We start from the raw sequence: 26,283 nt of genomic DNA, 5'->3' as shown, positions 1-26,283 counted from the left end.
GCTTTTCTCAAAATTTACTATTTTGTTTATTTAGAAAACTTACAATACATCTTTGTCTTATTATTTTGCCTCATTATTTCCCCCTTAGGAGAATATCTTACACACACACACACACACACACACACACACACATATATATATATGACCACAAATACAGATTAAAATTGTAAAATGTTCATACTTGAATCGTATAATAGTAACTCAGAGGTGTTCCAGTATCAATCTATTACTTAATAGATTTAGTATTGTACCTACAAAACTTCAAAAAGAGGGACATAGTTATACCAATGTCACAAAGAGGGAAAAACTTCCTTAGATGTTTGATTCCAGGAATGAGTCATATCTGACAGCCAATCATGCATTCACAGGGTGTTAAAAGCAAGGTTTAGGATTAATGAGGTGGGAATTTTCCTTTTCAGAAAGGAAATCACACAATGGAGAAATAGAATCACAAGGATCCTACCTTGGGTCAGGCCAAAGTCATCCTAAAAACCTTTCAAAAGCACAGAAATCCACCCTTCCCAGTTCTCAGCATATGCCATACACCTTTATCAGTTCTCAGACTGCAGCACTTGCCACTTTCTACTATTTGCTTCATGACAATACAACTATGCCTACAATCAAAGCTCAAAATAATAATTAGTTACGGTCCTAGGAATTTTTACCTTAAATAGCAGAATTTCACTAACCACAACTTAGGACTCGAATATCTTTCTAATGTTTTCCTAACAGTTAACATTTAATTTATCCTTTACTTATAAATTAAAACTACACATATTCTGGGGCTTCAGACATAGAGCAGATACTTGATAGTTGACTCATCATTAAAATGTTGAAACTACATCTTTAAACCACCTTATAAACTTTCATAATAGCCAAGATTTTTTTTTTTAGTGAGACAATTGGGGTTAAGTGACTTGCCCAGGGTCACACAGCTAGTAAGTGTTAAGTGTCTGAGGCCGGATTTGAACTCAGGTACTCCTGACTCCAGGACGGGTGCTCTATCCACTGCGCCATCTAGCTGCCCCTAGCCAAGATTTTAAAATTAAAATTCACTATTATATTAACTATTTAAGTTTTCAAGTATCTTTATTTTTATCACATTCTTTTAAAAGCCCAATTCATGTGTAACAGTATACAGATTAAAAATTGTTTCTCTAACAAGTCTGGGGGCAGCTAGGTGGTGCAGTGGATAAAGTACCAGCCCTGGATTCAGGAGTACCTGAGTTCAAATCCGGCCTCAGACACTTGACACTTACTAGCTGTGTGACCCTGGGCAAGTCACTTAACCCCCACTGCCTTGCAAAAAAAAAATCTAGCAAGTCTATTACAATGTCTCTCAAAAATCACAATATAAGGAAATTACAAAATACAATGATAATACAAACAATAACATGTATTTAAAACATGAAACAAAACTTCAGATGACATCAATTGCATTTTCAAACTATCTCATGTGAAAATCATTGATCTTATTACCTTTGGCATTTTAAAACCATTTTTAAGGTTATCAGGTATGGAACAATTACATTCAATTAAAGAAATAATAACAATTTAGTGCTTAGCATATGCTGGTCACTGTGTTAAGCACTTTACAATCATATCATTTTGATTTCACAACAACCTTAGGAGGGGGTACCATTATTATTTTTCTCTTTACAGATCAGGAAACTGGTGCAAACAGAGCTAGTATAATTTGCCTAAGATTACACAGATAATAAATTCAAGTTTCCCTACATTTTTCAATATTTTTAACACCTGTATTTGGGACGCTGATCTGAGATGAGAGGGGTTAACAGAATAAGAGGGAGAGGATCTTTGGTTTAAACAATCTGTTTTCTTTTCATAGTCAGAAATGTCAAGGAAGGGTTAATAAGTGGTGGCTGTAAAAGTGCAAGCCTTTACCAATTTTGTTTTCTTTCTTCCCTCTGGGCTGACTTCCAAACCAGCTGTTTTTCTTCATTGCCCTAGAACAATGGAGTTATCAATCTTCAGGGAAAGTGTCATCTGCTTTCACTTTTATAAAATTTAATACTTATTTTTCCTTAAAACAAATTCTACAGTGTGGTACACCAAAAATTATTAAGATATTTCAGAAGGGAGTGAGTTCCTAGAATTACCACAAACCCCATGATTTCTCCCCAGCAATCTAAAAATGATTAATCTTCAGACTCCTTAATGATTAATCTCCAAATCTCCAGAATCTGCTAAAATGTTTTTAGCAGTTCAACAAACTTTAATTATCTGACTTTATTTCTGTATTTCCAAGTTGATGCATGTTGAAATGACAGGGGAAAAAAAAGCGTTTTGCGGGTTTTTCTATTTTCTTATAACCTAATCTCCTGGAGAAAGCCTAAAGGAGAGTTAGTTCGATTAATGAGACAATTGCTTCAAATATGAGAATTCATTAATCTTTCCCAGTGTCCTAAACTCTTTGGCTACACAGCCCTTAGAAGTTTTTCTGGCTGGCTGCATTTTAAATCTTTCAAGGTAACAATATCTACAAATAGCACAAATAGGATACAGACATTCTACAAAGACACACAGACAAAATGACAGGACAGATACAGACAGAAAGCCTGCAATTTCACAAACAAAAAACTTAAACAACAAACACAGGAAGCATTCCATAAAGACGAATTAAACCACAAATTGACAGAGCATGCAATTAAGACCTCAGCTTTACCTTAGGTTTAACTGGTTCGACAGAAAGCACACAGCTGAAGATTTTAACCCAGATGTGAAGGAGCTAAAGGCACAAAGTTTGCAAAGTATAGATGTGCAGGGAGCCTGAGGCTCATCATTTGCAAAGTATAGATGTGCAGGGAGCCTGAGGCACATGGTTTGCAAAGTATGGACATGTGGGGAGCCTGAGGCTCACAGTTTGCAAACTTAAACATGTTGGGAGCCTGAGACACATGTTTTGCAAACTTAGACATGCTGGGAGCCTAAGACAGATGGTTTGTTTGCTGGCATGCCTAGCTTGCAAACGACCTGAGTGTGCACACCAAATTTGCATATGGAGCTGAGTGTGCCAGCATATTACAGAAAGGTGTGCTGGCATGTCATTATAAAAGGATATCCATTTTACCCAAGTGATCTGAGATGAATCACCAGAGGGGCCCAGGCACTTTTCCTCACAAATAAAAGGCAGGCTCAATCAAAGGGGAGAGCTCAGAATGGATTGGAGCACAAGGAGGCCTCATGGACTCCCCAGGCAAGGAGGAGCTGGACTCTGGAGAAATCTCTGGTGATGCCTAGTCCACTCCCACTGGTTCTGGAAGGTCCAATTGGTGCAGTTCCATGTCCAATCCCACCACTGCCACCAAAAATGTCAATCGGACTTTTTCCAGAACAGGTCTCTAACCTATATATGACCAGAGCTGCACAACATAGGTCAGAGACAGGTGTCAGGAATTAGAGAGAAAGTTTATTTTCTAAATGGGGAAAAGACTTGCAAGTAAGGTGGAGCCATAGACACATGTGCTGGGGCCCCCTTCCTAGTGGGGGTGGGGGGACTGCTCAATGAATTGTAGCCTTAACAATGAGGAGGCAGCAAGCATGTGACAAGTTTGATTCACTTGCAGGACATTCTGACTTTGTCCAGTGTTTGTCTTTTGACCAGAGAACACCTGGTGAATTGTGTGACTAGATCATCCAGAGGGTCATCACAAAGGATTGTTGTCCTGCTAAGCTCAGGGCACAGCTTGCTTGCTGGGCCTTAGCTCTGGAAAGACAGAGTCTAAATTTAACTTTGTCATGCCTCTGTTGTGGATGAATATTTTGATACCTGATAGAGTAGGAAAAGAACTTTGATTTAATATAAATTGTTGAAAACGTCTATGAAGAAACAGTTTAGAATGGGATTTCAAAAAGCTTTAGAGAGAAAATGACCTGTAGTGTAATTCGACAACCTCGATCTGTTTGATACAATGTGGAATGATGTCTCACTTGTGTTGGAACAATTTAATGTTCCAAATAGCCAGAGAAACATTTATTTTTTAAAACTTGATTAATTTTAAGTGTAAAGAAACAGTTTTAAGGGCACCAGCCATTCAACTAGAATTTATTAAACACCTACTATATGCCAGGTGCTGTACTAAGGGCTGGTAGAACAAGCCCACCCTCTGTTCTCAAGGAGCTCACAGTCTAATGGGGAAGCCAATATGCAAACAACCATATACAAACAATATATGTGTGTGTGTGTGTATGTGTGTGTGTATGTATGTATATGTATGTGTATGTGTATATGTATGTGTATTTGTATATATGTATACAGAATAAATTAGGGGCAATCTTGGAGGGAAGGCACTAAGATTAAGGACTAAGGACGGGGATAGGCTTCTTGAAAAAGGTGGGACTCAAAATGAGATTTAGAGGAGGCTAGGAGGTAGAGATGAGGATAACGAGCATTCTAGGCATGGGGGACAGGTAGTAAAAAATGCTCTGGATTGAGAAGGGGAGTGTCATGTTTGAGTAACTGCCAGTGTCACTGGATTGCAGAGTGCAGGAAAGGGAGTAAGCTGTAAGAAGCCTAAAAAGGCATAAAGTAGCCAGGTTATGAAGGGCTTTCAAAGACAAATAGAGAATTTTATATTTGATCTGGAAGGTGATTGAGAAGCTCTGGAGTTTGTTGAATAGGGAGGTGATATGGTCAGACCTACATTTCAGGAAGATCACTTTAATGGTTCAGTAGAAGATGGATTATAGTGCGGAGATCTGAGGCAGGGAAATCAACCAGCATGCCATTCTACCAGTCCAAGGGTGAAGTGATGAGTGCCTACACCAAGATGGTAGCAGTGATGGAAAAGAGAGAACAGGACATACATAAAACATGTTTCAATGATAGAATGGACAGAACTTGGCAGAGAAGAGTTGAAGATAACACCTAGGCTTCAAGCCTGAGTGACTAGAAGGATGGTGGTAGCCTCAATAATAATTGGGAAGTTAGGAAGAATGGAATGTCTAGAGGGAAAATGAGTTTAGTTTTGGACATAGTAAGTTTAAGATGTCTAGGAATATCCAGTTCAAGATATCTAAAAGACAATTGTAGATAAGAGACTAGAGGTCAGGAGAGATGTTAGGGCTAAATAAATAGATCTGGGATTCAGCTTCATAAAAATGATAATTGAAATAATGGGTGCTTATGAAATTGTTAATAAATAAATGAAATTGTGTGTGTGGCCTGCTTCAGCTTTAGATGATCTTTGTTCTTGTTCTAGTTCTGTCACTGGCTAGGGATATTATTTAGGAGAAGTCATTTAATTTCCCTAGGGCCCAGTTTCCTCATCTGTTAAAAAAACAAACAAACAAACAAAGGACCCCCTATAGTTTTCAGGATAGGCTGAAATTTTGCTTTGCTTTCAAAGCAGGAAATAGACCCAGGAAAGGCCAGCATTGTGGAGTGGGAAAGAATCAAAGGATTTAGATTTGGAGAATGAAAATGTCTTGAAATACAAGCTCTGTCCCTTTGTGTGTCAAGAAAGTCACATACCTTCATTGGGCCCCTCTTTTCCTCAATTGTAAAATGACAGTTTAGGCCTATATAATCTCTAAACTCCTTTCTGGTTTTCTGACCCTATGACCGTGCAAAATATTCTCCTTATTCTCTTATTATATCTTCCCTTTCTGTAGTGAAATACATTCAACAAGCACCCTTCAAGTACTTAATCTCTTTGAGTTTCAGTATCTTCATGTGTAAAATGAATATAATAGACTAATCGATTATTAAATGTTCTCCTCCTTTTAAATCCTAAAATTGTACAATATAAGGATTCAAGGCAATATTCTCAGTACCTGGCAGAAACAAAGACAAATAAATTAACTGAATTGAATTGAATGATTCCTGCCCTTAAGAAGTTTGTCAATTAGTAGTGGAGATGACATATATAAAAACAAGCATAATTTAAAATAAAATATTTTATGTGTATAAGAAACCTATAAATAACATCAGAGAATCAGAATCAGAGTGCAAGAAGGGGTATTAGAAATAATATCCCTTTATAATATCTCTCCCATCTGTTCCCTTCTTGCCACTCATGCCAACAGCCTCAAGAAAGACTCTGAATAAACTCAGATGACAACTGGACACCATGTAAAATCCTTTTTTGTTGTTGTTTTTCAGTCATGTCTGACACTTCATAACTCTTTTTGAGGTTTTCTTGGCAAAGATGCTGTAGTGATTTGCCATTTCCTTCTCCAGCTCATTTTACAGATGAAGAACTGAGTTAACAATCAGGGTTAAGTGACTTGCCCAGGATAACATTGGTAATAAGTGTCTGAGGCCAGATTTTAACTCAAGTAGATGAGTATTCCTGACTCCAGGTTCAGCATTCCATCATCCTCTGCACCACACTGCATCCTGGGACATCTCCAATGGTCTGGACTTTTATCTTGCCACTAGATTTTGATGATTCTGGAAGAGAAAGAGAAGATGACATCTTTGTGCACCTCTAATCACCTAAATCCAATTCATGCTCAAGTCAAGATATCAGCCCATGATGTCACTGGTCCTCTTCAAGGATGAACAACTACTTATACCCTAAACTGATAGCCTTCTAACTGGTCTCCTGGCCTCAAGGGTTATCCCCCACAATTCTGTCAAAATGATTTTCCTAAAGCTTGGCACACCATTGTCATTTTCTTATCTAATAAACACCAGTTATCTCTAGGATCAAATATAAACTTCTCTGTTTAACATTTAAAAACTTTCATGATCTGGCCTCAGACCATGAGAGTGTGAAATCCTTAAGAGCAGGTGTTGTTTTGAGCCTTGTTTGAATCCCCAGTTCTTAGCACTGTGCCCTTAATAAATGCTTATTGGCTGACAGACTGACTGGCTTTAAGTTTGAGCTCCACTGTCCCCAAAGAATGAAGAAGTATATGGGAATGTGAGCCCTGCCCCTACATTTGGCTAATCCCCTTCCTGCACATTCATCACAGTGCAGACAAATTTGCCTCCTTACTGTTGTATCTATAGGACAGCATCCCTGTCTCTGTGCCTTTACCTCGGGGCTGTCCTGTTCCAAATCTGGAATTCATTCCTTCCTCACCTCTGCTTCTAAGAATTCCTACTTTCCATCCAGGCTTAGCTCAAACTCCTTCATAGACATGAAGTTTTTCCTTATCCCCTCAGCTGCTAATGCCCTTTCTCTTCTCTCCCCATCATTATCTTATATCCACTTTGTATTTATTTTTATATGTACATCCTAATTCATAATGAAAATAGCATTTATCTACTTCTTTAAGGTTTGCAAATCACTTTACAAATAGGGAAAGTGAAGCAGGCAGAGGTTAGGTGACTTGTCTTAAACTAATGTCTGAGATTTACATTTGTTCTTTCACACTCCTAGTCCAGGCCCTATTCTCTGCCCTACCTAGGCTAGATTATGAATCCTTCAGTGGGAGGGGCTATATTATTTTCCTTTTGTCTTTCCATCTCGGCAGCACCTAGCACATAATAGGCCATTAAAAAGGATTGTTGAACTTACTAGCTGTGTGACCCTGGGTAAGTGACTTAGCCCTCATTGCCCCGAAGAAAAAAAAAAAGAAAAGAAAGATTGTTGATTGTTGACTGACGGTTGAGTGGGACACCTTCATTTCACAGATGGGAAAATCTTGGGGCCCAATAAGTGACTTGCCCAGCTCATAAGGAAGGTAGCCGAGCCTGTATTTCAAACCAGATTCTTTCAGTGAATCCCAGGTCTCTTAACTTTCTGACTTCAGGTTCGAGGCTGGCCGGTCTTTGTATAACCTAAGCGCCTACCCCATATTGGGCCTTTAATAAATGATTACTGATTGTCAATTGACGATTGGGTCAAAACACACAGATATTTTACAGCTAATGAAAACCTTGGAGAGAGGAAGTGCCTCGGCCGAGAAAAGAAAGTCACAAGGAAGGTAAGAGAGCCGGTATTTCTAGTCAGGTTGTTTCACTAAATCCCAATGTCTTTCTGGCATCGCCTTCCAGGTTCTATTTCCTGACTTTAAGAAACAAAACAAAACAAAACACGTTCGTCCTGGTCGGCCCCGCCCAGCCCACAACAGTCCAGAGTCCGGGGTAGCCCAAGAGCCTCTTGGCCGCAGCGCGCTGCCAGAACTACGACTCCCAGCGGCACCCGCGCGGCCTCCCGCGGGCTGGGCATGGGACTTGAGCCGGGTCTGTGCTGAGGTGGCAGAGGAAGCGATCCCGGATGTGGCAGAGCCGTGGCAGCGGAGGAGGAGGAGGGGAGGGCTGAAGATGGACTCCTCCGAGAAGGCGGCAGCCACCTCTTCCCCTCGAGGTCGGCCGGCTCGGGGTAGACCCCCGAAGCTGCAGCGAAACGCCCGCAATGGCGTGGGCAAAGGTGGGGAGAAGACCCCGCATATGGCGGCTTTGATTCTCGCGAGAGGAGGCAGTAAGGGCATCCCCCTGAAGAACATCAAGCTCCTGGCAGGGGTCCCGCTCATCGGCTGGGTGCTGCGCGCAGCCCAGGACGCCGGGGTCTTTCAGAGGTGTGCATGCGCAGAGGGGGCCCAGGCTGACGGGGAAGGGGCGCGGGGGCCCGGGGGTGAGCTTCCTCCCTCTGACAGCGCCCTCAGGAGTGGGCGTGGAAAGGGTTTGGGATTCAGGGAGCCGGGCTCCTTGAAGAAGAGGTTTTTAGCCCCTTCGGATGACGTGGGGACAGTTCTCATACTTTCCCCTCTTTATTTTCCCACCTATAAAATGGGGAGATTGGTTGCTTTCCCCTTTCCTCTCCCCCTTCACAATGATGCAGGTGCCCCGAATGAATGAATGAACGAACGGAGGATGGCATTTATTGAGTCTATGTGCCAAATACCGTCTGAGGCAATAGGCGAACTGTTTAGAGGTCCGGCTAGCGTTAATTAAATGCCACAGACTATGTCTTGTTGCTTATTGATAAGGGTGAAAAGGAGGGTTCAGGAATAGGTGAAATGTGAGGTCATGCATTCTTCTTTTAATTCCCAATTCCAAGCAACCTTCCTGGTCCTCTTTCTGTGAGTCAGCACAATCTAAAATGCAGCCAATGTTTATACATAGGGAGAAAATAGGGAAGATTTATAGTACACAGTAATTTTATTGTAATATTCTTGTAAATGATTTCATCATTTAAATTTGAACATTGCCCTGTTCAAAGGATTTCCAGTGCTTGGCCCTTGATACAACTGATCAGTCAATTCTAATCGCTGTGCCCGTTGTCAATCACTTGATGATGTTCCTGCCAGCTCTTCAAGGAGAAAAACTCACGTAGATGACTAAGGGGAAAGGAGGGAATATTTCTTATGAATTATGAATCGAATTGCTATAGCCTCAGACAGTGGTTAAAATTGCATATAACTGCTCTGGGAATTGCAGTATTTCAGCTTTTTGGTGAAGAAATGAACTGGTGGAGCAGTTTGAGAACTGTTGGTCAATCAATAAGCATTTATAACTCAACGTGTACTATGTGCCAGACACTGTGCTAAGGACCGGGTATACAAAGAATAGACCCTATAGCCTAATGGAGGAGACAGCATGCAAAGCATGTACAAAAAAACTATATGCAGAATAAAATGGAGCTAATCTCAAGGGGAAGGCACTAAAATTAAGAGGAATGGGAAAGGCTTCTCACCTGAGTCTTGAAGGAAGCCAAGAGGCAGAGATGAGGAGGGAGAGTATTCTAGGCGGGGACAGTTTAAGAAAATGCCCAGAAGGGAAAGATGAAGTATCTTGTTCTTGGAATCCTGTTCCTGGATTGCAAGTTATGTGGAAGGTGTAAGACTGATAATACCTTTCCAAGTATTTGGGGGCTAGGTTATGAAGGGCTCTGAATGCCATACAGATCTTTGAGGTGAGAGAGAGCCACTAGAGTTTATTGAAGTGGGGAGGGGGGAGGTGACATAGTCAGACCTTTAGTTTAGGAAAATTACTGATGGCTAAATAGAGGATGGATTGGAGTGGGAAGAGACTTAGGCAGAGAAACCAATCAGCAAGCTATTGCGGTAATTCAAGTATAAGGTGATAGAGGTCCTGTACCAGAGTGTTGACAGTGTCAAAGAAGAGAAAAGAGTGTGTTTGAGATATGTTACAAAGATAAAATCAACAGGCCTTGGCAACAGGTTATGGAGGGGAAGGAGAAATCAAGGATGACACCTAGGTTGTGAGCCTGGGTGACTGGGTGGTACCTTCAACAGTAATAGGGAAACTAGGATGATTTGGAAGGAAAGATAATGAGTTCAGTTTGGGATATGTTGAATTTAAGGTATCTACTGGACATCCATTTTCAGATGTCTGAAAGGCAATTGAAGAATTGAGACGAAAGGTCAGCAGAGAGATCAGGGCAAGATGGATTGATATGAGAATCATCCGTGTAGAGATGAGAATTGAATCTAGGGACACTGATAAAATCACCTAGTAAAATGGTATAGAGGGAGAAGGGGAGAGGGCCCAGGACAGAGCCCTGGCCTCAGGCTCGAGGGCCTGTGCCCCCATTTCTCTACCACACACTGGCATTTGACCTTGGTCAAGGTATTTCATTTTTTTAGTGTTCCAGGCAACTCTGTATGAATATAAATGGCAGAGAAGGTGCCAGGCAGCATTGGTAGAGGAAGTTCATCAGGAGATCTATGTACCAATGAAATCATAGGCCCATCCACTATCTCTTTGCCAGCTTTTTAGCAGTATATTTGTATTCCACACCTGGCACTTCGAGTTGGTTGCTTCAAAAATGTTCATTAAATGAATTCAAGTGGTTTATAAAGGTGCTCTTGGCAGAATAAGTTCCTCATCCTGAACCTCCCTGTACCAATGAAACACAGGCCCAATCTCTATCTCTAATAGAGACAATAAGTTATAGAGAGAATAGAAACACCTATAAATCAACAGAAGAAAAAAAATCCAAGAAAAAGGCTAGGAAAAAAACAAAACACTTATGACTTCAAATGTTTTTATATAACTGCACAAAGTATGGGTAACAAGCAAAACTTGCCGCCAATTAGAGCCATGCAAAAGTCTAACAGGATACCTTAAAAGGTAAGTAGTTTCTATTTTGTTTTTCAAGAAAAAATTTAACCATGGGCTGGGTATATTATAAATAAAGGGCCTTTGGGGTTGTATATAGGTGGGCCTAGGTGACCTCTGTAAATCATGAAATTTTAGAACTGGAAGGAACCTTAGATAGCATTTCATCCAAATCTCATTTTGTAGACGAGGAAGCTGAGGTCCCAAAAAGTGAAGTGATTCATCTAAGGACACCTCACTAGTTAGGAGCAAAGCTCACACCACAACAGTCAAAGCTATTGGTACATACTGATTTCTGCTGTTCTGTAATCATGTCTAATCTTATTAACACCCTGTCTCATTTCCCAGAGCAACTCTTACAAATCCTTTTTTCTTTCCTCTTGGCTCCAACTAGAATTTCCTATATTTAGCAGATAGTAATAATAATCACTGACAGTGAAGTGCCTTACACTTCACATATATTGTTTCATGTGAGGTAGATACTACAGATATCTTATTTATTGATGAGAAAACAGACTTATCTGATTCCATATTCCACACTCCATTCACTATGGTATACCTGTGTTCTCACCTCCTACTTCTCTGTAATCGAAGCAGTCTGCATTTCCTAAGCCTCCTTCTTCCATTATTCAGAATTTCTCAGCATCATGACCCATTTCTTCCTTTTGCCCCTTGGTCACAGAATAAGAGGTATTTCTACTCTTCTACTTTGCATTATTATCCCATTTGTTCCCATCTTCTCCAGGAAGTTGTTCCAGCATTCACCCATCTCTCAGGAGAAGCAACCTGGTGTTGTAGGGGAAGCATGCTCAATTTGAAGTTTAGAGGACCTTGTTCAAATCTTGGCTGTACCTCCCACTGTTTAGTTGCTCTGTGTGACCTTGGATAAGTCATTTAACCTCTTTGGGCCTCAGTTTTCTTATCTATAAAATGAGGGAATTGGACTATGTGACCTCTAAGGTCCCTTCTAGCTTTAAATCTATATTGTGCTCTGATTTGTTTACCTACAGATATGCTCAAGTCTCTCCAACCCTTCCCTCAAAAAAAAAAAAAATCCCCTTGACCTGTATTCCATCTGGCTGCTGTCTCATCTGTTTCCCACTACATTGCTATGTTTCTTGAAAAAGTTTTCAGTATCTAATGTTTCTACTTCCTTATTACCCCTTCTCTCCTCAACCCTTTCCAGTATTTCTGCCTCTTCCACCACCACTCAAGGCTCCTCCCTCCACTCTTTTGTAAAGGTAGTCAACTTGAGTGTGGCACACTGCATTGAATGTCAGCTCCCAATGTGTTGGTTAGTTTTGCCAAAGTCCTTCCCCACCTCTTATTTATTCCTTTTTTTTTTTTTTTTTTGCAGGGCAATGAGGGTTGTGACTATCCCAGGGTTATACAGCTAGTAAGTGTCAAGTGTCTGAGGTCGGATTTGAACTCAGGTCCTCCTGAATCTAGGGCTGGTGCTTTATCTACTGTGCCACCTAGTGCCCCCTCTTATTTATTCTTATAAGGGATGTGCCTGAGGAGAGGGAAAGGGAGGGAGAGGTACATAAGAAAATTTAGGTATTCTAAACCTAAAAGGTATCGATAAAAATGCATTTAAATCTTTTTAAAAATATATTCCTTCAAAGATCACCTCTGATCTCCAGAAAACCAAATCCAGTGTTCTTTTTCAGTCATTGTCTTTGACTTTTCTTCAGTTTTTGACACTATCGTGTCCTCTCTTATACTGGATACTTTTTCCTCCCTCAGGTTCAGAGATAGCAGTCTCTTGGTTTTCCTACCTCTCTAATCATGCCTTTTCACCTTCTCTTTGCATGAAGCATCCAATCTTAGCTTTCTCTTTGAGAAGAGTAGCTAGAGCATTAAATTTGGAGTCAGAAGACTTGAGTTTGAATCCCAACTCACACCCATGTCAGTCTCAATTTCCTCATCCAGAAAATAGGGGAAGTAGTATTTGCTTTGGGGCACCTAAAGGGCTGAGTGGAAAAATCACTGGGCTTGGAGTGAGGAAAACCTGAATTCAAATCTGGCCTCAAATCCTAGCAATGAAACCCTGGGCAAGTCACTTAATGCTCTGTTTGCCTTAATTCACTGGAGAAGGAAATGGCACACCACTCCAGTGTCTTTACCAAGAAAACCATGTGGACAGTATGGTCTGTGGAGTCACAAAGAGTAAAGAACAGCTGAACAACAACATCTGCTTTACCCACTAACAGGATTGTTGTGAAGAAACCATTTTTCAGATTAAGTGCTTCAGAAGTATAGTACTTTTCCCACTTAACTGCACTTTCTCCCTTGTCAATTTCAGTTCTTTCCTATAACTTCACCTACCACTTCTATGCAGATGGCTCCCAAATTGGTATCTCCAGCCCTGGTCTCTTTTCTGAACTCCCAGACTTATAAAACCTAACACATGTAGAAAAAACATTTCCACCTGTATGTTCCAACGTAATACCTACATGTCTAAATTTGAATTTGTCATCTTACCCCTTCCCCCCAAAACCATGTTTCTTCTCACTTAACTATTTCTCGCTGTGGTGCCAAGATTTTCTCAGCCTCCTACATTTAAAATCTTGGCATAGTAATTGACCCTTTATCCCCTTTAAACCCTCTCAGTGCCACTCAGCTACCAGTTGATTCCATTTCTGCTATATGTTTGACATTCAGCCCTCTTCTCTTTCCACTGTGACCACTCTATTTTTGGCCCTCCTTACTACTCTCTTCAACTGTTAATAATACATTACTAACAGGTCTCCCCTTCTCTACTTCCCATACCTCCCAAATCCATATTCCATATTATTGCCAAAATAACCATTTCTTATGCATACATCATGTCACTCCTCTGCCTAATAATTTTTAGTGGCTGTCAGCCAAGTAAGGCTTAGATTACTTTGTTTGGCATTCAAAGTCTGCCATAGTTTGGCCCACTCTATATTTCCAGGCTTATTTCATTTTACTCCCTTCCATAAATTCTGTATAATTGAACTACTTTCTGCACTCCAAATATACCCTGTGGCCTCTTCACTCTGCTCCTTCTTCACACTGCCCTCTAAACTTAGAATGGCTTCTCTGCTGAATTCCTAAGCTTTAAAACACAACTTAAATGCCTCTTCCATGAAGTCTTCTTATTCTACATGGTTGGTAATATCTTTCAGATCTTAAATAATACTTTGTCATCTATTAATCATGATATATATATATATATATACACACACACCTTTATTCATGCCATCCCCTTATTAGATTGTAAGCTCTATGATGACTCGCATCCTATCTCATTTAAACTTTGTATGGTCCCCAATGCCCATCATAGTGCTTTATACACAGTAAAGACTTAATAAACTGTTGTTGAATGAACGAAGCATAGCACAAGTTGTTGCCATAGTCTGACTTACTGCTGTAGCCTCTTGCCATTGACAGCTGCCTAACCCTGCTTTAGAAAGAGCCTAGCAACTTTTTTTGTGTGTGGTAATAAGGGATAGGTGGCTTACCCAGGGTCACACAGCTAGTAAGTTTCAAGTGTCTGAGGTTGGATTTGAACTCAGGTCCTCCTGAATCCAGGGCTGGTGCTTTATCCACTGCGCCACCTAGCTGCCCCCGAACCTAGCAACTTTTATTCATCCAATTAAGTGCTGAAAGCTCTATGTTTGAAAGGAAGCTTAAGGAAAGTTTGTATGTTGGGGTTGTTGTTTTTTTGCCTTTGCCAGTGTTTTGAGTTGTTTGGGCCTCCCAAAACAACAACAGTTCTCTAAAGAAAGATATGGGGAGAGCCAAGCAGAAATAGGAGCTGACACCAGAAGATAAAAGGACTTTTGAAGTATGAACGGGAAAGATAAGGGAATGACTGTGGTTTCCCCTTTACAGCTAAATGAAGTATTGCAGAATCTCGGGATAAGGCAAGGTTTCAGAATCATGTTTCAACTACCTTCGTGAGGAGGAATCTCAACATCCTATATAAGAAGTAATTGGAAAATAATCAATCAGTCTTTTGTTTAGAGTCCTCCAGTGAATAGCAAACCACTTCTTCCTAAGGCAGCTGTTCCACTTTTGGTCAGCTCTTTCAGGAATTTTTTTCCTTATATAAAGCCTAAAAGCTTCCTCACTTCAACCCATTTTCCCTAGTTGTCTGAGAGCAAAAAAGAGCGGATCTCATCTCTCTTCCAAATGATAGCTTACAAATATTTGGAGAAGGCTATCAGGCTGTCTTCTTTTTCAGGCCAATTATCCCCATTTCTTTTATTTTATCCTCTTATGGAAAGATTGCAAGGTTCTTCACCACCCTGATGAATAAAATTAGAGATAGAAAAAAACCCTGAAAAAACATATAGTTTTACTCTTTGGCAAATGAAGGAATTGAATTGTGGACCTATGATTTTATCCAGGGTCATTGACCTGATATGTAGTAAAGTTGACACTGAAAGAATGGGAAAAAATGGAAATCTGTTAATGTCTAACTTGCCCTGCATTTTAATGGAATGAATTTTTTCATCAAAGTGAAAGCTTACTCCTTTAAGTCCTCAAGCATTTCTTTTTTTACTATTTCTGATAGAAATCTTTATAAAATGCTATATGTACATCCCTGGCTTACAACAGAATGTACTGAATATAATAATTTCTTAAGTTTGAATATGTCTCAAACCCTACCTCTGACCCATCCTAGCTGTGTAACCCCCAAGCAAGTCATTTAATCTCACTGCTGACTGGCGACTCTCTAAAACTCATAAGTTACAAATGAGTTTCCCATGATAAACTTCAAGGAGTTTTCATGTTAGGAGTTCCCCACCCTGATGAAATTATAGGTACTTAAGTTCTGGTGTGTTTCTCTGAAAAATCAGTCTCATAGTCACACCTCAGTTGTTAGGGGCTTTTTCCTTAACTATCCTTGGCAATATTATAATTATCCATTGATGTCACATTACTTTCTAAATGCTGGAGGGTGGGAAGAGTACGTTAAGATTCACCTCTGTACTATTCAGTTGTAGCCAGACCAGTAGTTCTTAGAAAAGGGGTGCAGCAGCAAGTCATGCGAATGGACTGAGAAGGAAGCTTTCTGTTGTTAATAAGGGTTGAACCTCCTCGATTCAAAATAAACTTTTCCCTTTTTAAAGGACTGCACTCTTCAAAGATCCCTCTAATCTGCCATAAGACTTGGAATACAGAAATTGTGTTTTTGCCTTCAACCATCTGAGTGTGTTATAGAGCATTATAGCAGTTGCTAATTATAGCAAGAAGAAAGATGTCCTGATTAGATTGGAAGTAGTGTAAAGCACCTGGGATATTTCGTCTTTATCACTTTATCTTTTGACTCCTCATCTCTCTCCCTATCTCTATCTCTCTGTCTCTATGTCTCTGTCTTTCTCCCTCTTATTCTCCCTCTCTTGGAATAGGCCTCATATCAAAGTAGGCCCTACTGTTGTTAGAAGATGCAATAGAGGTGACCTTTTCTTCTCAAAGGCTATGCCAAAAGAACACAAACTCACAGGTTCTACTGTGCTAAAACTTTGACTGGGAGCCCAAGAATAGACAGGATCCTACTTTGACCAGGATCCCAGGAACAGACAATCTGTTTTCAAACTAAGTTCAGGGAGGCTTATCACCAATACGCTGGTCATTCAGTGATGAATCCCTTGGCCATGGAAGCCCATGAAACAAAGAGGAATAAAAAATGTACCTCAGCTTTTCGCAGCCTTCCTCTCTTTCTGCAGGGCAGCTACATGGTGCAGAGTGCCAGAACTGGAGTCAGGAAGACCTGATTTCAAATCTGCCCTCAGACACTTTCTAGCTTTGTGACCCTGGGCAAATCACTTCACTGTGTTGGCCTCAGTTTCCTCATTTGTAAAATGACCTGGAGAGGGAAATGGCAAACCACTCCAGTATCTCTGCCAAGAAAACCCCAAATGGGGTCATGAAAAGTCAGACATGATGGAAATGACTGAACTACAGACAACAATCTATTTCTTCAGTGATGGTGGCAATGGCAGAAAATGGAGCAAAGAATGCTGCATCATCTATAAATTTTACCTTAACTGTTGGTACTCTGAACGTGAGATCTTTATAGAATGAACAGTGAGTGGGAGTGGAGGAACCGAATTAGATTTATCTCAACGTTCTTGCTATAAATAAAGCCATAAGAGAGAAAAGGCCAGTAAATTGAAGCTCAGAAATTTAGCCTTGTAGAGGCAAATAAAGATATTACTGGAGTTGGTTTTATCAGGTACCCAAAGGCATCAAAAAAATAGAATCTGAGGGGAGATTTGTTCATTTTATGTTCATGATAAGTATTTGTAAAACGATCATCATAAAAATAATTGTAATTTATGTGCCAACACCTATTTCAGAGGATAAAATAATGAAACTATGAAGAATACCATAAAATCTTCAGGAACTTTAGGGGTTTTTTTTAAAGTCACTTTATTGATGCCTTTTGTCTTTACATCACATATACCACTCACCCCTAAAATATTGAACCCTTCAGGTGCAAAGAAAAACGGTTAAGCAATACCTGATATAGAGACCAATTATAGTAGCTGACATGATGTATCCTATTTTGCCTAGTATTCTCCTAACTCTCTGCCATGAAGTAAGAATCATGTTTCATTAATTCAGTGATGGTCATTCATTTTTCCATAATTCAGAGTTCATCTTGCTTTTAGTGATTTTTTTCATTTATATCATTACATCATTGATTCTCTTATTTTTTTCTGTATCAGTTCATGCAAATCCTCCCACATTTCCCTAAATTTTTCATATTTATCATTTCATATTATACACTTATATTTCCTTACTGTAGTTTTTACATGCACTCCCTAGTTTATGGACATTCATTTTGTTTCCAATTTTTTGATACCACAATATACACCTATCACTGTGTTGTTATATTAGACTTTGGGGTGGGGGTGGGGGTTGATTTCCTTGGTAGTGTGATTGCCAAGGGTTATGAATTGTTTGGTCACTTTTCTTACATGGTTTCTAATTGAAATACAAAAATAGTTGGATCACTTCACAACTACTCCAGTGGGATATCAATACCTTTTAGCATGGGCTACTCTTCCTCTTTTAGTCATCTTTGCCAATTCTTTTGATGTAAAGTAAAACTTTGGAGGTGTTTTCATTACATTCTTTTACTCTTAATAATTTGGTTACTATTAAGAATTCTGTCTTCAATTTCCAGAAGAAGTTTTTGATGGATTTACCTGTTTGTATTAAGCTAGAAATTATCCAGCAAGTACATATTTTTGCCAGTTTTTCTTAAAAATTTCTTTCCCTCTCTTGATCAAAATCATCTCTTAAATCAGTGAAGTTCAGTCAGCCTTGTGTCCTATTGTCCATTGTCTAAAGTTCTTGAGATTTACTGGCTAGAAGGGCATCAGCCACATCCAAATCAGCCAAATCCCTTCCCAGAACTGTGATGTTAACAGAATCCTTTTGATATTTGTATTTGATAACCATTTGTTGCCTCATGCCTTTGCTTACAGGCAGCAGCCCATGAAAATGTTATCTTCCACTATCTCCTTTAAATGGGTTAAATGAGCCTAAAGTAGTTGGAGAAATTCAAGCATGTTATTATTTACCAATCAGCCCTAATGACTATGAAGAAGACAGAGAATTAATTTCCAACAAACAAATGATTGAAGCAGAAAAATGAAAAAGAAAAGAAAAATTAATCCATTAGTGTCCAATATAGTGATGACCCTTAATTTTAGCTGGGCCAATCCATAGGTAACATACATAGTTCAGCACTGGGCCTATTAATCCACTATTGATGGAGTTGTGAAAGGATCCAACCATTCTGGAGAGCATTTTGGGAACTTTGCCCAAAGGGCTGTAAAATTGTGCATACCCTTTGATCCAGCAATACCACTGCTAGGTTTATATCCCAAAGACAACCCCAAAAAGAGAAAAAAGATCTATTTGTACAAAAATATTTATAACAGCTCTTTTTGTGGTGGCTAGAAATTGGAAATCAAAGGAATGCCCATAAATTGGGGAATGGCTAAACAAAATGTGATATATGATTGTGATGGAACATTATTGTGCTATAAGAACGATTTCAGAAAGTCCTAGAAAGGCTTATGTGAACTGATACATAGTGAAGTAAGCAGAACCAAGACAATGCTATGCACAGTGACAGCAATATTATTCAGTGAAGAACTGTGAATGATTTAACTATTCTCAGCAATACAATGCCAAGACAATCACAAAGGACTAATGATGAAACATACCATCTACCTTCAAAGAAAGAACTGATATTGATTGAAGACAGACTGAAGCATGCTTTTTTTACATATTTTCTTTATTTGTTTTCCTATATAAAATTACTAACATGGTAATGTTTTACATAATTGCACATGTATAACCTATATCTGCTTATTTCCTCAGGCAAGGGAGGGTGTGGGGAGAAAGGAGGGAGGTATATAATTTGAAATTCAAAACTTGAAATAAAAATGTTTATTATTAAAAAAAAACACTGGGCCTATACTCAAAACCTTCAAGTCAAATTGCTTTTATAATTTGTGTTCATGGTTAAAGCTGTGTTGATGATTTTGAGTTCTGAATAATATTTTTGTTTTATAACTGATTTCATTTTAACTTATGTTGTCATTTCATTATTACCAGATAAATGTCTATGGAATATAGTAAAATTCAATTCAACACACACTTATTAAATTCATACTACATGCAAGGCATTATATTAGTCCCTATGTATACAAAGACAAAACAAAAATCAATCCCTGCTATGAAGGCACTTTTATTTTACTAGAGGGATACAACATTTATACAAAGAAGTCAGTGCCTGATCATTTGAAGAGGGAAAAATGGATTAACAACTATTATTTTCTTCTATATCAGTTCATGCAAATCCTCCCACATTTTCCTAAATTGTTCATATTTATCATTTCATACTGCACACTTATATTTCCTTACTCTAGTTTTTACATGTATTCCCTAGTTTATGGACATTCATTTTATATACACCTATCACTGTGTTGTTATATTACTTTGGGATGGGGGTTGATTTCTTTGGTGGTATGATTGCCCCAGTAGGACAAGAGATATGAATTGTTTGGTCACTTTTCTTACATGGTTTCTAATTGAAATACAAAATAGTTGGATCACTTTACAGTTACCCCAGTGGGATATCAATGTTCCTGTGTGCTCCCATGGAGGTGGCACCTCTGTTGGGCCCTGAAAGAAGTGAAGAGAGATTCGAAGGTATTTTAGAAGAGAAGGGTGAGCACTAGTAACTAGAGGAAATCAGGAAAGTCCCCTTTTGGGAGATGGAATTTGAACTGAGGATTCCAGGAGATAGGAGGGAGAGCATTCTAGACATAAGGGACAACTTGTGCAAAAGCACAAGATGGGAGATGGACTATCATATTTGGGGCACAATAAGTTGGCCAGTTTGGCTAAACTATAGAATGGTTAAGGGACATGTATATATTACTATATAAGGTAAATATGGAAAAGTAGGGTGGAGGGGCTTTAAAATGCCTGGTGAGGGGTTTAAACTTTATTCGAGAGGCAATGGAAAGGCAGCAAGATTGGTGAGCCAGGGAAGTAGCCTAGTTAGATCTGATTTAGAGAAATCATTTTGGCGGCTACATAATGGATGGATTAGAGAGGGAAAGGATCAAAAGCAAAGACACAACTGGACCTGGATGTGGGGTGGGGGTGGATTCTTATACCAGAGAGGTAACAACAGCTTGAATTAGAACTTACCCTGATCCTTTAACCCAGACTTGATGAATTAGGATGAATTTATTTCTCTCAAAGTAATCTATAATCTATATAACAGGAAACCTAATTAGAAAGACAAATGTTTAAGTAGGCATGTCCCTATGATATTGAAACCAACAAGTCACCTTTGTGTTAACTTTTTGTTTTTGATAGACAATGCAATTAAGTTGGGTCATTTTCAAGAAATTATCTTCCCATGATATTTTATAGTAAACCTAGATTTTTATAGCTGTATTAGTAATCAGTGTTCTCTGTGAGTCAATAGAGTGCTATGATGCCCAAAAAAGGTAGTATGATTTTAGACTTCATTTAATTTCCAATATGGGGGAAGTAATAGCCTCACTGTGTTCATGTTCCATCTGGAATATCATGTTCAGTTCTGCATACATGATTTTAGGAAGAACATTGATAAGCTAGTGAAGGCAACCAGGATGGTGAAATAAGTCAATAAGTTTTTATTAAGCACTTATTGTGTACAAGGCAGGATAGCATACATAGAGGAGAGTTAGGGCCATAGGAGGATCAGGTGAAAGAAATGGAGTTAGATGTCCAGGAAAAGAGAATAATTGGATGTGGAGGGAGAGAGTTAGGATGGTTGCCTTCAAGTTATGTGAAGAGCTGTCACATGGGGAGGGGGTTAGACTTGTTTGGCTTGGCCCCCAAACATAGAACTAGGAACAATGTCTAGAAGTTGCACAGAGACAAATTTAAGTTCATCAAAAGAACCTTCCTAACAATCAGAATGGGCCCCCTTTTGCTGGAGATCTTCAGGCAAAAACCAGATGAGGACTTGATAACTATATTATAGAGAGGATTCTTTCTGAGATACGGAGGAACTAGATGGCTTCAGAGGGCTTTGCTAACTGAGATTCTGTGAGCCTGTGATATGGCAAAGTATCAGTAACAGAACATTCAGATGCCAAATTTCCATTGGACGTACATTCGTAGTTTTAGAATTAAGAAGAACCTTAAAAATCATCTACTCAGTCTAATATTAAATGTAATTGTTGGGCTACTTGAACATTTCTCAGCTATTAATATGATATATGTTTCTTTGGGGAGGGCTGGGTTTTTTCACTTCATTGGTAGAGAGAGCTCCTGTTTAGGAATTTCTACCAATGCTCATTGACACCTCCTCTACAATTTAAAGTTTTAAAGAACTGTCTGGAGCATTAAGAAGTCCATGCTTATTTTTCACCTTAATATTCCAGGCTTAATATGCCTTTTCATTATCTTAAAATGATCCCTTGTGTATCCAATTATAGCTACTGTTTGACTATTTCTAAAATATTGAAATTCCTAAAGTCTCAAAAATGTCTAATTTTAAAGCAAATATTGGGCAAAATCAGTATATCATTCAAATATATTTAAAGGACAAAGTTCATTATTATTCCTCAGTAGTAAGGTGATTATCCTTCCCTGGCAGTGTGGACACAGCAGTGGGAAGATTTAGAGTCAGTGGGATCTGCCACTTATTGTTTGGATGAACTTGGGAAAGTTATTTTACTTACCTCTTTGGGCCTTTACTTTCTCATCTGTCAAATGAAGGATTACTATATTATCTCTAAAGTCATTTCCATTTTTAGCTCTACAGTCTTATGAACCATAATGCAATAAAATACGATTTTGGGGGTAGCTAGGTGGCACAGTGGATAGAGCACTGGCCTGGATTCAGGAGGACCTAAGTTCAAATCCGGCCTCAGACACTTGACACTTATTAGCTGTGTGACCCTGGGCGAGTCACTCAACCCCAACTGCCCAGCAAAAAAACCACAAAAAACAAACAAGGAATAAAATACGATTTTTATGGCCTGGGTCAGGACCAGAGTCCTTTAAAACAGATTTTCTGCAAAAACAAAAAAGTAATGGAAATATAAATAAATGATGAGAAATAAAGCAGACTAGTTTTTATCTTTCCTTTATTAATCTATAAGACTATGGTAAAATAAATTTAAAGGCATAAACAACTTAGAAAATTCATTAAAATCTTCTGTACCAATCATTTTCATTTCATTGCCTACAATGATTAGTTCCTTCATGGCAGAGACTATTACTTTTTATCTTACATAGTGCTCACACCCAGTCATATACTCAATAAATGTTTACTGGTTCAATAAAAGTGGTATATCCCTTAAGACAATATTATATAATGAGATTTTGTTGTACTCACTCCATAAGGTGTAGTATAGAACCCTCCACCAACCCCTTCCTGGGATTTGGAAAAATTAAGTCAGAAAAATCAAAATTTTTAGAAAGCCTTTTGGTAAAATAAAGACCAATTATTTTGTCATAACTTACATTTCCAATAAAGAACTGAAGAAATCCACAAAGGAGATAGGAATTGTATTGGGTAACTTAGAATTATAGAATATTTGGCCTGGAAAGGACCTTACAGATCATCAGTTCCTGCCTTGGGCCAGTCACTAACTTTTTTTGTTTCCTAATTTCCTCATTTATAAGATGAGTAGGTTGGAAGAGATGACTTTTAAGGTCAATTTCAACTCACAATCTGGCATTCTATACATGCCCTTGGTTTACAAATGAAGAAATTCAGGTACTAAGAGGTAAGTGACTTGTCTTAGGTTCACAGAAAATGAGTGACATAGCCAAGGCTAGAACGTCATGTCTCCTAACTGCCCTTTGTTTGCCTCTTGACCACAGTTGCATAACTGTGGAATAGAAAATGAGAATTAAAAGTCAATGAAGCTACTGCCAAATTCAATAAACAGTGGAAAAACAATTAGGGTAAATTGCCAGTTTTAGTTTTACTGTTGTTCCATTGGCAAAAAGCAGCTAGTTACTGATGTGAGAATCATTCCTGAATCAGCTTTTTGTCCATACAGCCACTGAAGTGATTTTCCTAAAACGCAGGTCCAGCTATGTCCATTTATCTCCCTGTCTACTCGTCATCTCCTTCTCCTTCTCCTTCTCCTTCTCCTTCTCCTTCTCCTTCTCCTTCTCCTTCTCCTCCTTCTTCTCTCTTTCTCACACACACACACACACACACACACACACACACACACACACACACACACACCATTTCCCTCAGTAAATTCCAGTGGCTAACTCTCGCCTCCAGGAACAAATAAAAATGCTCTATTTGGCATTCAAACCCTTCATTACCTATCTCCCTCCTACCTTTCCTGTCTTCATCCATCTTACTCCCCACCATGTACTCTTTAATCCAGTGACACTGGCCTTTTGGCTGTTACCCAAACAAGACACTGGATGAAGCATACTATCCATCTCCAAAGGAAAAAACTGATGTTGACTGAACAGACTAAAACATGCTATTTTTTACTTTCTTTTTTTCTTTAAATTTTCTTATACAAAACAACTAATATGGTAAATGTTTTACATAATTGCACATGTATAACCAATATCTGATTGCTTACTGCCTCGGGGTGAGGGGAGGGGAGGGAGGAAATGAGGGTTAAATTTTGGAACTCAAAACTTTAAATAAAAATGTTTATTATTTTAAAAAAACACGATCTCTTGGCTCAGGGCATTTTCTCTAGTTGGAAATGCTCTCTCTCCTCCACTATGACTAATGACCTTCCTAGCTTCCTTTAAGTCCCAACTAAAATGCCACCTTCTATAGGAACCCTTATCTTATCCCTCTTAATTAGACTGCTTTCCCTTTTAATTGTTTTGTATTTATCCTGTTTGTAGCTGGCTTTGTATATATTTGTTTTCATGTTGTCTCCCTCACTCGGGAAGTATATGGAAGTAACCTGAAAGAGGAAGGCATTAGCAGCCCAGGGGGGCAGTCACCTAATCCCGTGGGGGGAATGCAGACAGGAAAAGGCTTCCTGTAGGAAGTGCAATTTGAGTTTTCTTGAAGGAAACCAGGGAAACTAAAGAGATGAAGATGATAGGACAGAGCATTATTCCATGCGTAAGGAACTACCAGTGCAAAGGCCAAAAGAAAGGAAATAGACTGTTGTGTTTGGAGTACTGTAAGGCCAGGCTACATTGTAGACTGTGTGAAGGAGAGTAAGGTATGAGAAGGCTAGAAAGGTAGAAAAAGCACAGATTTTAAGAAATTTTAAATGCCAAAAATAGGATTGCATTTTTAGTCCTGGAGTCAATACAAAGTTACTGGAGGTCTTTGAGTAGAGTAGTGATGTGGTCAGACTTTGGCAGCAAAGTGGAAGATGGATTGGAGTGGGGAAAGACCTTCAGTGATAATGGAGACACCATATTTGAACTAGTATCAAAGTTCCAGTTCTACTGCCTAAGGAAGTAGAATTAGAACTGATGAAAAAACAAGATGGAAATTCAGCCAGACTGTATCAAGTGTCCACAGAGGAAGGTAGGGCTTTAAGTCAAACAAATTTGAGGGCATCGAAGTATCAATTTTCAAGGTACCATAAAGAAGAGAAGGCTTTATATTATCTCCCCCCCCCAAACAAAAGACAACTAAAAGAATACCGATAACTACAGACCCATATGCCTACTTTCCTATCTATCTAGACAAAAATTTCATGAGAATAATCTACATGCATATCAAGGACATCCTTGATGAGGTTATGAGAAGGGGACAGGCACACTTTCACAAATAGTATTCCCTAATAAAGCTTATTTTTTATAATCAAACAGTTGACTAAAAGGTATAGTGAATACCAGATTTCACTGTGCTTTTTGTTTGCTACCTAGAAAAATGCCAAATAAACATTTATTACTAGGTTATGATAAACCATTTTTGAGTGAGAAATAGGTATTTGCCCATGTTTAGGTCCAAAATGACCAAAATGTGTCTTCCTTAGGTGACCTTTTTGGGGAAGTCTTAAAGATGAATGTATAGCTGTGTGACCCTGGGCAAGTCACTTAACCCCAATTGCCTCACTAAAAAAAAAAAAAAAAGATGAATGTGTTCCGACAATCCGTCAACTCAGTCATGTTAACTCCTTAGCTATGTTTAGTGATGTTTAAAGACTAGCTTAAGGAGTTTCACATCTGATCTTAAGATGTTAATAGGGCACACAATAATCTCTCAGAGCCGTGATAGTACAAGTTCCCACTTCAAATAACAGGAAACATTTTTTCTCTATATCCCGTCTTCATTAAATTTCTGTTGTGCAATATTAAATCCATTACTTCATAATGTGAATATTCTTTGCTGAATTCCTATTACTTAGCATTATAAAACTAAAATTCCAAATCATAGTGCTTATTTTTACCTTTCATCTATTTCACTAGTTTTACAGGAACTTTAGAGATTTTGAAGCTATTTACTTTGATAGCAAAGCTCTTTAATGGTTTGGGGGGTTATGTTGTTTTTTTTTTATTTATATATAGTATATGGGTTTCTACGGATCATGATGAAATTGAGAAAGTTGCCAAACAGTGTGGAGCACAAGTTCATCGCAGAAGTTCAGAAGTTTCAAAAGACAGTTCTACTTCTTTAGATGCTATATCAGAATTTCTAAGTTATCATAATGGTATGTATTTAATTACTTGTTTATTTTTTTAGAAAGCAAGTGCATTTTGTTGTTGGGATGGGATTTTGCTGTATTTAATTATTATATAATTTTATTTACTTTAAG

The 26,283-nt window shown here is 38.7% G+C and overlaps 1 protein-coding gene across 1 annotated transcript in view; it reads left to right on the top strand.

Annotated features, from left to right (window-relative positions):
- Positions 1-8,133: 8,133 nt before the first annotated feature.
- CMAS (cytidine monophosphate N-acetylneuraminic acid synthetase) overlaps positions 8,134-26,283 on the top strand; it is a 29,932-nt gene continuing 11,782 nt past the window's right edge. Inside the window, exons 1-2 of the mRNA XM_043968532.1 lie at positions 8,134-8,493; positions 26,036-26,178. Coding sequence (XP_043824467.1) covers positions 8,240-8,493; positions 26,036-26,178 — 397 coding nt within the window. The 5' untranslated portion in view covers positions 8,134-8,239. The remainder of the gene's footprint in view (positions 8,494-26,035; positions 26,179-26,283) is intronic.

The sequence above is a fragment of the Dromiciops gliroides genome, chromosome 5 (assembly GCF_019393635.1).
Source record: "Dromiciops gliroides isolate mDroGli1 chromosome 5, mDroGli1.pri, whole genome shotgun sequence".
NCBI lineage: Eukaryota > Metazoa > Chordata > Mammalia > Microbiotheria > Microbiotheriidae > Dromiciops > Dromiciops gliroides.
The sequence above is the reverse complement of the archived record's forward strand: the minus strand, read 5'-3'. Positions and strand labels throughout refer to the sequence as shown.